Source organism: Heliangelus exortis, chromosome 3 (assembly GCF_036169615.1).
Source record: "Heliangelus exortis chromosome 3, bHelExo1.hap1, whole genome shotgun sequence".
NCBI classification, from domain to species: domain Eukaryota; kingdom Metazoa; phylum Chordata; class Aves; order Apodiformes; family Trochilidae; genus Heliangelus; species Heliangelus exortis.
Window position 1 is genome coordinate 54203640 of NC_092424.1, and position 12382 is coordinate 54216021.

At 42.4% G+C, this 12382-nt stretch overlaps 1 protein-coding gene across 6 annotated transcripts in view; it reads left to right on the forward strand.

Annotated features, from left to right (window-relative positions):
• SYNJ2 (synaptojanin 2) overlaps positions 1–9900 on the forward strand; it is a 66945-nt gene extending 57045 nt beyond the window's left edge. For 5 of the 6 annotated variants that reach the window (XM_071740647.1, XM_071740649.1, XM_071740650.1 and 2 more), the window contains 7 exons: positions 9–177; positions 552–689; positions 3867–4001; positions 5204–5316; positions 6032–6140; positions 7527–7729; positions 8734–9900. In XM_071740647.1, coding sequence (XP_071596748.1) covers positions 9–177; positions 552–689; positions 3867–4001; positions 5204–5316; positions 6032–6140; positions 7527–7729; positions 8734–9516 — 1650 coding nt within the window. In that variant the 3' untranslated portion in view covers positions 9517–9900. The remainder of the gene's footprint in view (positions 1–8; positions 178–551; positions 690–3866; positions 4002–5203; positions 5317–6031; positions 6141–7526; positions 7730–8733) is intronic. The other variant, XM_071740648.1, reaches the window with a different exon arrangement.
• Positions 9901–12382: the final 2482 nt, after the last annotated feature.

Sequence of the window (12382 nt, forward strand, 5' to 3'; positions counted from 1 at the left end):
TGCATTAGGTCAGAGGCAGAACAGTGAAAATCCGGCCAAAGACCAAGGACTGGCTGAAGGGTCTCCAGGAGGAAATTGCTCGGAAAAGGGACAGCGTTGCCCCCACATCCCCCACAGCAAACTCCTGTCTTCTGGAAGAAAATTTTGACTTCTCAAGTTCAGACTATGACTCTGAAGGTGAGCACCAGGTTTCTAAGCTAAGTTGTAAGAAACTGTTTTGCTGACTTTGGTTGCACGGAGAAGGTACAATGTGAGTGTCAGTGGTATCCTAATTTGTAACAAAACAACACTTCTTAAAAAGAGGATTGTAACTAAAGCCATGACCCAGCAATGTGCCTGGGCAGAGAACTGTTGCATAGATCATCCTATCGATTTGGTGTTATATGTTAGCAAATCCAGTGTATAGTGCATTTGTCTGTATGGAAACAAACTATGATGAAACACATGGGTTACACAAGAAGCTTACCTGACCCATACATTAAATTAGTTGATTTGTAGTAGAGAGAATGTATTTGCTCACTATGTCTTTGTTATCTAATATTTCAAATCAGGTGATATAGTGGAGGATGAAGATGATTATTTAGATGATGCTTTGTGTCAGGACTTAGAAGATATGCCTGAGGGCTGTGGACATCTTGCCTCCGTAGGTCATTCAAACAAATCTGAACAAAACCGACGACTGTATAAAGGTAAATTATTTACACTACCTAAAGTAAGACCTGAAGGTTGGTTGTTCTCCTTTTTCTGTATTTCCCTGTTCATTTACATTTTCATCGTAAGTCCTCCAAAGAGAAGGATCCTCTTTTTGGTACATGTTCATACGGTGCTTAAACCTCCTTGAGTCAGTGACTGTAACTGAGGCCCTCATCCAAACCAGCAACAGATAATAATGCCTCCTTCTCTATAGCTCAGGGCAAGGAAGGAGTACTTACTTCCTTTTACACTCAGCAGAAACTAAGTCTTTTTATCCATTACACGTTGCTTGGCACCAGACTGTACAACAAAAAAAAAGTCTATTATTTTATTATTGATGAGGGCCAGAGCCAAAATTCAACTGAAGGAATCCTGTTGGTTCAGTGATGGGATTGGCCCCCTTCTTTGAGCAATAGCTGTGGCAGCACAGTCAGGTGTAAGCTGGACAGTCAGGAGGTAGTTGTGTTCAAGTAACTTCAAAGAAGCATTTAAGTTTCTCCTGTCTTTCCCCTTCACTTTCTCTTATTTATTCTCCTTTTTGCTCCTTTTTTGTTTATTATATTTTGTTCCAACTGTAGGTGTATGCTTTCTTTCAGTTGCTTTATATATGTTCCTTTTTTCCTGGTCACCCACCTTGTGTGCACATTATTGTGAAATGGTTTGGTAAAGAGAAGAAAAAGGTGTGAAGAAAATACGCATAAAAAAAAGATCTGGGCAAACCAGTGGTAGTCTTATACTGGGATCAAGACATGCTATGGGGACCAAGCATTGACAGGCTGTGTCATGTATTAAATACTTCATCATGACAGCAAGTGATACAGTAGCTGTCTTTCTGCACTCTCTCAGAAGTGCTTTGTCTTCTGACAAAAAAATGAAAACATTAATATCATCAAAGGTTAAGTCAGAAGTAGATTTCAAAAAGATTAAATGAAATTTCTAAGTTTACACAGACAGATTTTCCAAACAATCAAAGTGATATGCAGCTTTCTTGCCCACCTTGAGTCATGTGCTGGGTGCATTGTGGCCAGACCCAGAAACCTAGCTTGGAGCCAAGGAGCAATCTGTCATTATTAAATACTGTGAAGCCAATCACTTTGTATTACAGGATGCCTTGCCCTCCAAACACCTCTGGCCTACTCTGTGATGATTCATTAAGCTGCAGAGAATTGCAGTGATTCTTCTCACCCACAATAACTCTTCCCCACAAAAAATATCACAAAGTAAGTGGAGATTATAAGGTCTAGTTTGAAGGAGGTCAGGATGAGGTCACAATGTCACACAACTCAAAATATGATATATTCAATCCATCTTGAAAATCTCTGCAATTTCAGATGCCTCCCTAAGCTTCCAATTCTGCCTGGTGACTCCTAGTTGAAGGTATGAGGATTGTATGGCTCATGTTAGATAGAGATAGAAACCAGTGATGGGCAGAGCAGTGTGTATTATGTGTTTCTGAGGTGAGAGAAGGGCATAACCTCATGAAGCTGATGTCCCTGGGAGCCATTGCTTAAACCCAGCAGCCTTTCAGGGGAAGGGATGGAGTGAGGGGAGCTGGGGTTTGTTTTGCATTCAGTGTTACTGAGGTTGTGAAGTCCCCTTCTCTGGAGATATTCAAAACTGCCTGGATGCAGTCCTGTGCAATGTGCTCTCAGTGATCCTGCTTCAGTGCGAGAGTTGGACTAGATGATCTCTAGAGGTCCCTTCCAGCTCTGACAATTCTATGATTCTGTGTGGTTCTGTTACTGCCAAAATTTCAAGCCATGCTTTTAGGCACCTGCATGACTCCTTGGATCCTATGGACGAGCCCATATCTGCATCTTAGAAGTATGGAAAATGCAGAGAGAAAGGGGAGGGTGGATCAGGCAGATCACAGGCAGTGTCTTTGTGGCTGTCATCCACTGCTAAGTGAGAGAAGGACTCTGAGGTAGATTGGTGTTCTCTGCAAAGCACAGCTCTCTGAGGAACAGGAGCTTGTGTAAAAATGCCTGAAGTATGAGACTGCTGCTATGTAATACCTTCTCCATCCTCTCCAAATCACAAAACTAAACCAGTGAATTTTGGAGTCCTGAAGAACAGTTTCCCGGCTAGGCAGCCATGGCAGGGGGAGAGAACTGAAGTAAGAGCCCTAACTCTAAGCAGACTTAGAGACTAAAGCAGTCACTACTTCTCTTCAGCTGCCAGGGAGACTTAGGGTGAAATCCTGTGTAATGACGTAGTCATGTAAGGTGCAGCCAAGGGTTAGCAGAGTGAGGCAGGTGCACCTTTTAGGAGATGTTGCTGGAAAGCAAAGGTGTGATGAGTGAGCTTTTCAGACAGGCTTTTCTCTAGCATAAACTCTTCTCCAGATCAAAGGAAGCTGTCTAATTCTCAGAGGGAATTCCTGTGTTAGGAAGGAAGAGCAAGGGATTGACTGTGACCAGCCTCCTTGCAGCTGCCTGACAGTTTGCCTCCAAGTCTGGCTGTGAAAAGCTCAGAACCTAACAAGGTGACGAGGAACCCAGAGATCAGATGCAGGCAGTCTTTGTGTTGGCACAGACAGTTAATAAATGCTGGAAAAGGAGAGAAAAAAAGTGTTAGAGAAAAGGGTAGATGTTTCCTGAAGTGGGAGCAGTGAGAGCAAAACAATATGATTCTGCCAGCCTTGAGAAGAGAAGGCTTAGGTGAGACCTTATTAAGATGTTCCAATACTTCAAGGGGGGCTACAAAGAAGATGGAGACACCCTTGTCACGTGGACAAGACAAGAGACAATGGGCACAAGTTGCTCTTGGGGTGATGCCCACTGGACACAAGAGGAAAATTTTTCTCTATGAGGACAGTCAGACATTGGAATGGTCTCCCAGGGGAAGTGGTAGATTCCCCCACTTTGGAAAATCTCAGCTCAACGGAGTGCTGAGACATCTCATATAAACAATAACATTAGAAGGGTTGAAGGAGATGATCCTTGAGGTCCCTTCCAACCTGACACTCCATGATATTATCATAGAATCATAGAATTGGCTGGTTTGGAAGGGATCTCAGAGATCATAAAGTCCAACCCTTGATCCACTCCCGCTATGATAGGAGCCATGTCACATTGCTGAGATAACTGGCTGTGGCTCTCTCCTGACTGCTCAGATTTGCTGCATCTCACCCAGCAGATCTCCAACACTGATCCTTTCCAACCTTTCCCCAGATGATACGGACTTGGCTGATTTGAAGCGGGAGCTGGAGGCGCGGGAGGGATCCCGTCGCCGAACTCCGAGCAGGTCTCTGTCCATTCCTACCAGGCCTCGGCCACTTCAGCCACCACAGAGGCCTCCCCCTCCTGGTGAGTTGAACTTTCTTTAATGTCTTGTTGGCCCCAGCTGAACCATTTTGCTTGCCATTTCTTAGTGACAGAGAAAGTAATACCTTCTGAAATGCCAGGCTGTCCTTCCTTCCCAATCTGTTTCAGCCTGACTATGGCTGCAGTTAGTGACATAAGTTTGTCTTTAGCATGACATATAACCCACAAAAAAACACCTTTAGTGAGGATATGATGGCCCATATATTCCATGCTAACTCATCACTCAGGTTAGTGAGTTGACCAGATACTTTGCAGCAATAAAAATAAATATCAGTATTTATGCCTGCTGACTTCCAAAGTCACTGAGGGTTTTCTTACAGTTTTGGGTTTTTTTATGACTTAATTTAAATCTGCCTTCTTAAAAGTCTTGACAAAAATACTTGTTCTGGACAGTTTTTGCCTTTCCCTGTTTGCAAAACATTCTTGCTTGCTTTTCTGTTTATGAAAGGAATGCAAAGTGTTTTGCAATTTTCAGTGAGGCACAAAGAGGAAGTGATGCTCTTTACCTAAGATCTATCCACCTGAGATGCCATCAGTCCTATGCTGCTCTTGTTTTTATGGCTACTTCTGAAGTATTATCAGCATAATCATCTTTGCCTTCTGTTTGACACAAAGCTCTATGTCACATTTTTCTTGCAGCCCAAAAGGCTCTCTTGTGTGTATTTTCCATCCTAAATTAAAGGTTCTGCTAGACTCACTGCTGGAAGATTAATTTTTTTGGATAATTCCTATTAATTTCTGAGTTTGTTGCCAAAAAAATTACTACACTGGCATCTGTATTTTTCTGTCTGGAAAGCAATGTTAATGCTCAGATGAGGTTATGAAATTAACTAAATGAAAGCAAGACCAACTAGGAAACTGCTTCCTGATACATTTTAAGATTTCAGCATTTTATTCTGTGTTCAGATTTTTTTTTCACCTTAGATTAGATGAGTTCAGCACATCAGTCTTCCTAGACTGAAGGAATTGTTTTGCTCTTGATACTCAGGGAGAGGGACTCAAAAGGTCCCTGGTGTCATACTGGAAGGTCCTGCCTAATATGTCTGTCCCTGGAGGACCAAGGAGGGTGAAAGTGTCTCTTCTATTTATCATAAACAATTTCAAAGCACATCGGTTATGCTCCATTGCAAATAAAATGTTGTACCAGCTCTTGAATGTAAAAAAGCCATTTTCTTTCCTTTCAGCTGGAACATCAGGCAAAAAGTCCCCTTCAGAGGGTTCTCTCTCTCCAGGAAGCCATTCCACCTGCTCCATCCTGGCAACAGCAAAGCTGCTCCCTGGAGCCCCTCAGCAGCCAGTGAGTTCTGACACTCAGCGTGGCCACTTTGTGTTGCCCTGATCTCCCCCATCTCTGCAGACCCTGAGCATCATGTACACGACACACTTGTCATACAAGGGAGGAAGTCTTATCACATGTCTGAGCTGCACGTGTGAAGATGAACTTGTTGTAATGTAATGCTACACTGTAGGACCTGCCAGACACCAGAAAAATGTTGTAAAATTGAAAGGAATTAGACCAAAGAAGGAGGGAGAGAGAATAGTGCAAGGGCACTGTTGGTTTACTCCTCGTGCTGCTTTCTCCCAGATGCTGACTTGAGTTTCCAGCACTGCATTAATATGCTTTAGTTCTTTCTCCACCCTTTTGATGGGCCAAATTAGTGCCCAGTATACAGGCAAGGTCTTGACTATTGCCAGCAAGGCTGCCAGCCCTCTGAGTAGACCAAGACTGGAATGTGGCAACACCTCCCACCTCCTCTTTTGCTGGATGAGAACCCTAATGTATTGAACCAGGCTAAGGGACTAGCTGTGGCACTAAAGCATTGGCTTAGTCTGTCAGCTGGTAACAAAGATGTATGGTCTGACTCCCCACTGTTTCTGTAGAATATATTAGATTGCTGAATAGTCACTGGCAAAATCAGAACTTTACAGGTGTTTGAGCTTAGCTGTAAGATCACAGGTGTACATGAAAGAAAAGTCAGTTCTTAAAATGACTCATTCTTGGTTTTTTAAAGCCCAAAGTCCGGACTGGAATAAGTAAACCTTACAATGTCAAGCAAATCAAAACCACCACAGCTGAGGAAGCAGAAGAAGCTATTAGATGTCTTATGGAAGCTAAAGGAGGTGAGCACAGCTTCATAACCAACTTCTAAATATCTATAAATAAAGAAAACTGCAGGTGTATTAATTCTTCCCATCATAGCCCAGATGCACACATTTCTGTTCAGAAGCCCACCTGAGCACTGACTTACACATGCTGGCAAGATTATACTTGGTTTTCTCTGTCAGTTTTGATAATATTAACTTCTGTTTTTTCAAGATAATTCAAGTTGTATATTCTGTTGTAGAACCTGTTACTAGAAACACTTTGGCCTAATTTAGATTTAGCCAGATTTAGCCTAAAAAATTAAAAGAGAAAGATGGGATCTTACTAAACTGTGGTGCCTGTGTTAGCTCAGAGTTGCATAAAGGATATTTGCTGCTCTATTTAGCAAATGCTCACTATTCCAAGCAGAACTAGAGAGCAAGTACAGCTGTAGGAGAAATAACATGGATTCAGTTCATATATAGACAGCAAGTATAGTTGTAACCTAGATAGGTGCTTGCACCACTTTAACTTGAATAACTAAGCTAAAAGGTACTCTGTGTTTAGGCTCTCAGTCTTAGCCCTGGAGGACCAAGCTGCTTGCAAGGGCAAGTTAGAGCAGGAAAATATGTTGGGTATTGAAATTTAGGCAGTGTGAATGTACCCCCCAGGGCTGCAAGTAGTTTTTCTGCTGTATCAATAAGAATAAATGCTGTATAACTTTGAGATAGTTACCTGAGGTTGCAAGGCTCAGTTTAGGACAAAAGCATCCCTTTTTCATTTGCAAATACAGCAAAGGAAGTGTTATAAAGGCACCTTGATGTTTGCTCCTCAGAGAGTGCTGTACATTTATGTTTGAAATCAGATTTACTCTCCACTAATTTTGAAAATTCACAATAAGCATTTCATCCAGGGTGAGTAAAGAAAATAGTCTGGTCAACATCACTTTCAGCCCCTAGTGCTGTGCCAACAGTTGGCTTTTACAGTTCTTCCCAAAGTACTCCTAAGGACATGCTCAGTATCATTATCTTGATTATTCAGATAAGGAAACAGGGCAAAAGGAGACTCAGCAGTTTCTATCCAGTACTCCTGAACCCCCAGCCAGTGTTATCTTCACTTGGACAGATGGTGGCACAGCTCTGCTGTTTTGGCATGAAGTTATTTCAGAGAGGGGAGTTTTTCCCTAACTGCCTCTTACAAATGTGACAAGAGTGCAAAGAATCATAGAATCATTTTGATTGGAAAAGATCAACAAGTCCAACCATTAACCTAGCACTGCCAAGGTCTGTGCTTATTTCCACAATCTATCTTCCTGGCCTGAGCACATTCCCTTTAGGCACATTTTGGAAAACATGACTGTCAAAGAAGTTATCCTGAAGCTACATTCTGATCAAGCCAAGATCTTAATGGATTTTGCTTTTCAGGACTACAGGAAGATGCACTAAAGCCTGCTCAAACTAGAAACCAAACATCTACCAAACCTGAGCCTCTCCCCAGCAGCACAAAGTCAGCATTACCTCAAGGACTGCAGGCAGGACCAGTGCTTGTGCCCCACCGCCCACCACCCAAAGTTCCAGCTACAAGGAAGCCGATACCTCTGCGAAGAACTGGAGTCAAGGTGGGAAATGTAAGAGAGTCAAATAGCCAAATGCATCCAGCCTGCTCTGCACAACAGGAATGATAGCAAGAGGGGTGGGGGGGGGTGTTAAACAGTTCCTGTGAAGTCGTGTCATTGAAAGTTCTTCATCAGCAGGCACTGAAATGATTCCATGTATTGTAGCCACCAAGGCAGAGAAATACACTGGGCAACTGGAAAGGAAGAGGACCTTTGTCCTCCTTACTGAGCTGTATTCAGATTTTCTCTTTGTTAGTCCATTCTCATAGATTTTTTGACTTCTAGTTTGTCTAAACTTTAAGATTTATCCCTTCTTTATCAGAGTGTTTAGTTTTGACCACATCATAAGTGGTCTGCTCTGTACTGATGTGAGGCAGCTTCTTGATCAGTGTGCTCTTCTGCATCCTGTTCAGAGACACTGAGCTTTCCTCACACCTTATACTGGAGTTCAGCCTTTCCCTTCTGTATTCTGCTCAAGAGCTCAGGTTCTTAAAAATACAAACCTGGAGGTGCTGAGGGTTTATGCTGCCTCTCTGCCAGGTCTCTTCAATGGAGAGAATAGTTTTTTTCACCTCTAGAGCTGCTCAAATGATTATTTAATGGTGAAAGAAATTCAAGTACAAGATAAAGACAATTACTGATAGAATCTCTGCTAGGAAGCTCTATGTTTCTAGGAGTCCTGCCTTAACTTCCTTTGTAAAGGCATTCACACCTTATCTATCATAAAATTTTCAGCCACATCTACTTAGCAAATTCACAAAAGAAATAAACCCCAGACAGCACAGTGCATCTGCTTTCCTTAAGCATTTAGTAACAAGGAATGGTCTGTTTATTTTATGTTGTTGGCACTTCCAGACCTGCACTCTTAAACCTCCTCTTTTACTGTTTGGTTTTTCTTTTTTCTTCTAATCCTGTCAGTTTTTCTCAGTAATGTCACCAGTAAGACTTGCACTAGAAGTGACCCAGTTTAAGGTGCCATTTTTGTTATCAAATTTCTTGTTCCTTTTACCCCTCAGGCCTTGCCTACAGAAGAGCAATTTTACCAGCAGTCGGTACCGTCTCCTCTTGGCTTGTCAGAGCCCTCTCAAGAACCCGGAGCTACTCTAAATGCAACCAAAATTACTCCAGTCCCTAAACCCAGAACCCCACAATCTGGGAAGCCTCAGGAGAGCAGGGGGAGCAGTGAAAGGCAGCCCCCCTCAGGAAGCTTGGCTGAGGCTGTCACACTGCCCCACCCCACTGCTTCCTTTGCCCCAAAGGTACCACCCCGAAGAAAGAAGTCAGCTCCTGCAGCTCTTCATCTGCAAGTGCTCCGGAGCAGTGATAACCCACTTTTTAGTGGGTTAATGCTCAACTCCAACAACAATCCTGGGTTCTGTCCCCAGGCTCAGGACACTTGTGTCCCTGTGCACTCCGCTCTCTCAGCTCCTACACCCTCTGCCACCCCAGCAAACAGCACAACAAAGCAGCTGGCACCGAGTGCTGCAGCACTGCAGGGCCCTCCTCTACCAGAGGGACAGCATCCACTGCTCTCAGACAGCAGCTCCCTTCCAGAGGACACTGATCTTTTGGAGCTGGACACAGATCCTTCCTGCCCTCTTTTCACACAGGTGCCATCAGCTACTGCTCCAGCACACACTTCAGAGAATTTGAAAATCCCCAATTTGAGAGATTTCACTCACTGGGTTACCTTTAGTGATGACGAAGACAGTAATGCCCTGGCAGATGGGGTCAATGAACTGCTTGTCTTGGAACAAAACAAAGACACCTTGATGAAGACAAATAGTGACTTGACTTAAAATTGTAAAATTTTGTCTCCTTGTAATTATGATGCAAAATAAAAATAAATCTTTTGCACAGAGATTTTTATTTAAGGAAACAGATCATCTGTCCATGACACATTTCATTTTCATGTTTTAAGATAAACATATTGCCCCTGGAGGGACATGTAAAGACTATATAAAACCCTAACATTATTATCTATGGTTTGTTTGAAAAGTTCCTTATTTTAAGTTATTTCTTTTTATTAAGCCAGCTTAAGATGTTTTATCTCATTTCAGGTACAGATCATATGTAAGATGATATAATGATGTATGGAAAAAAAGTTTAAGAAAAACATCTTCCTGTGAAATTTATATATTAATCAATTTCTGCCACTTCAAATAAAGCACCCTTATCTTGAATAGTTGGACTGCTACAGTTATTCTGGAACAAACATTCCAAAAGGGGAATATACCAGTATAAATACAGCAGAAACATTAGGTGTGTTCTGCTACTGAGTTCCTGCTCTGGAAGAAGCAAGGCTTAGACATTACCTTCTTGTAGATATTAACTACTTTACAATGAACTTGCACGTGAACAATAAGAGTCCCTTCTGGAACAGACTCCATAGCCTGGTTTGTGCACTACCTATGCACACGAGAGCAATAGAGTGAATAGCTGAGACCTGCTGATGGCATAAGCCTTTAGCAAAGTGATGTGTTATGCTAAAGACAGTTTAATATTTCAGTTGTTCAGCTTGTTTGTAAGAAAGGCTAAGAAATGGAACTAGACGTGGGCAACTGCATCCAAGACCAAGGACAAAATTAAGAACCACAGAGCACTGTAAATAAAGCTGTTGCTCAGGTGCACTCTGCATCCAAAGAGGGACTGGACCTAGGAGCCAGCTACAATGCAGACAATTATCTGTTCTGTGCAGGTTCTTGCAAATGAAAGAGAAGATGATTGTGGCTGATGGTTCAGAATGTGACAACCAAGAAAGGGGAAGCACTGCCCTGTTATCCACTGCAGAAACATCAGGCAAGAGACACCTGTGTGCCTGCTTTGCTTCTCCCTTGTGTTTACCTGCTGCTGCACCATAGCCTCGAGGGCAACTGGTGTGGGGGGGTATCTGTGGGTCACTTCCCATGGTGGGCTGTCTCTTGAAGTATTACTACTTGGCTCAAAGCAGCCTTGATCATAATAATGAAGTCATCTCTCATTTATTAGCAAACCATCAGTCCAAGATTTTGGCAAGGATGGTGCTAAACATGTCTGTTATATTCTGCAGCTGTGCAGACTTTTGCCTTGACAGTGCAGTAAGACCATGCAATATAGCTGCCATTTGCTGAAAGCAGGCAGTTAAAAATTATAACCAGATTGCAAGTTTTCATGAGAAGCATCAAGATCTCATTATTAAAGGAAGGAAAGCATTTTTTAAGCAGTTGGTGAAGCTGAAAAAAAAAAAAAAACCCTCATTTTCTGATGTTTTTTTGCAGAAAAGGTGTATTAAAAAAAAAGTTAATGTGGGGGTTTTTTGCCCCCTCCCTCTTCAAAAATTAATTAGCATGTCTCAGCTTCCTAGAAACAGGGAATTCAGTCACTTTCTTACTTGTGATGCCTACCCGTTTCACTGCCAGTTCCAAATTTTGAACACACACCATCCTGTATGAGAGGATGCTGCCTTTGTCTGAGCACCTGCCACCCTCTCCTCTGCTCCCTCATTTGCCAGGAACTTTGAAAAAGAAGTCCCCAGAATCCTTCAGCATCCAAACCAGTACAACCCAGTGCTAAGTTTCCTACCTGAGCGTCAATTGAACATGGTAGCAGGCTGGTGAATAATACCAAAGCAAGACAGTTGTTTCCCTACACAATGACACAGAGCCTGAGCCTCTTCATCTTCCTCTTAAAAAAAAATAAAAATACAGAGAATATTTATGGACATATTTCAGTATAAAACACATAGAGCAGTAAAAAGAGAATGAGTACATTATATGACCATATCCAACATTTTCTGCAAAGATAATTAACAGCTCTAGGACACCTAATTTACATGTTAATGAAAGTGTTAGCAGGAAAGCCAATTAAAGTGGATTTATACAACTCAAATAAAATCTGCTTTATTACTCTCCTTGAGTAAGAGAAGTGTGCAGCCTTTAGCATTATATCTTATGTCTGTGGCAAGATGCCCACTAAAGTATGAATCCCTGCAGCTAGCTGGCTTATACTATCAGTGACAGCATATACTGTTTAATGGCAGCAAATCAAGGGAAGGGAACAGGCAGTCCAGCTGAGGAGGTTACAGCAAAGAAAAAGAACTCTCTGTTCTCAATATATTTTCTGCCCTGGTGCCCAGCACTCCAGATAAGTGTTTTTTCAGAGGCAGGTGCTTGTGACCTGGATTCTAGTTTTAATGGTCAGGAGAAACACAGCAGACTTGCTCTGCTTTGGGGAAACCACTACAGAAAATGCAGACTGCAGCAGGAGGAGGTGGTTCTCCCTGTCTCTTTCAGGATTAAGCTGTCCCCCACCACAGAGTGAAAAAAGAACAAGCAACCCGAACCATCGGTACTCGACACCCACAACCAGGGAGCCCACAGCACAGCTCTGTCCTCAGCTCTGCAGCACATTCTCAGTGGGACATTATCAATGGATACAAATGTCCTCAGTGATAGCTCTCAGGCCTGAAGGCCATATCACGTGTGGTAGGGACTGGCTACCCCATGACATTTTTCATGTTGTGAACCTGACACTTGAAAATTTCAAAAATGTTGTCACCAGCTGTAAAGCCAGCTCATGATTTATGAATGCAGGTGATTTACCAGATGCAGGTACATAATCATCTGTATGCTTATTTAATGAGCAAGTACTGTCGTTCTACTAGAGACTTAATACCATGTGAGATTG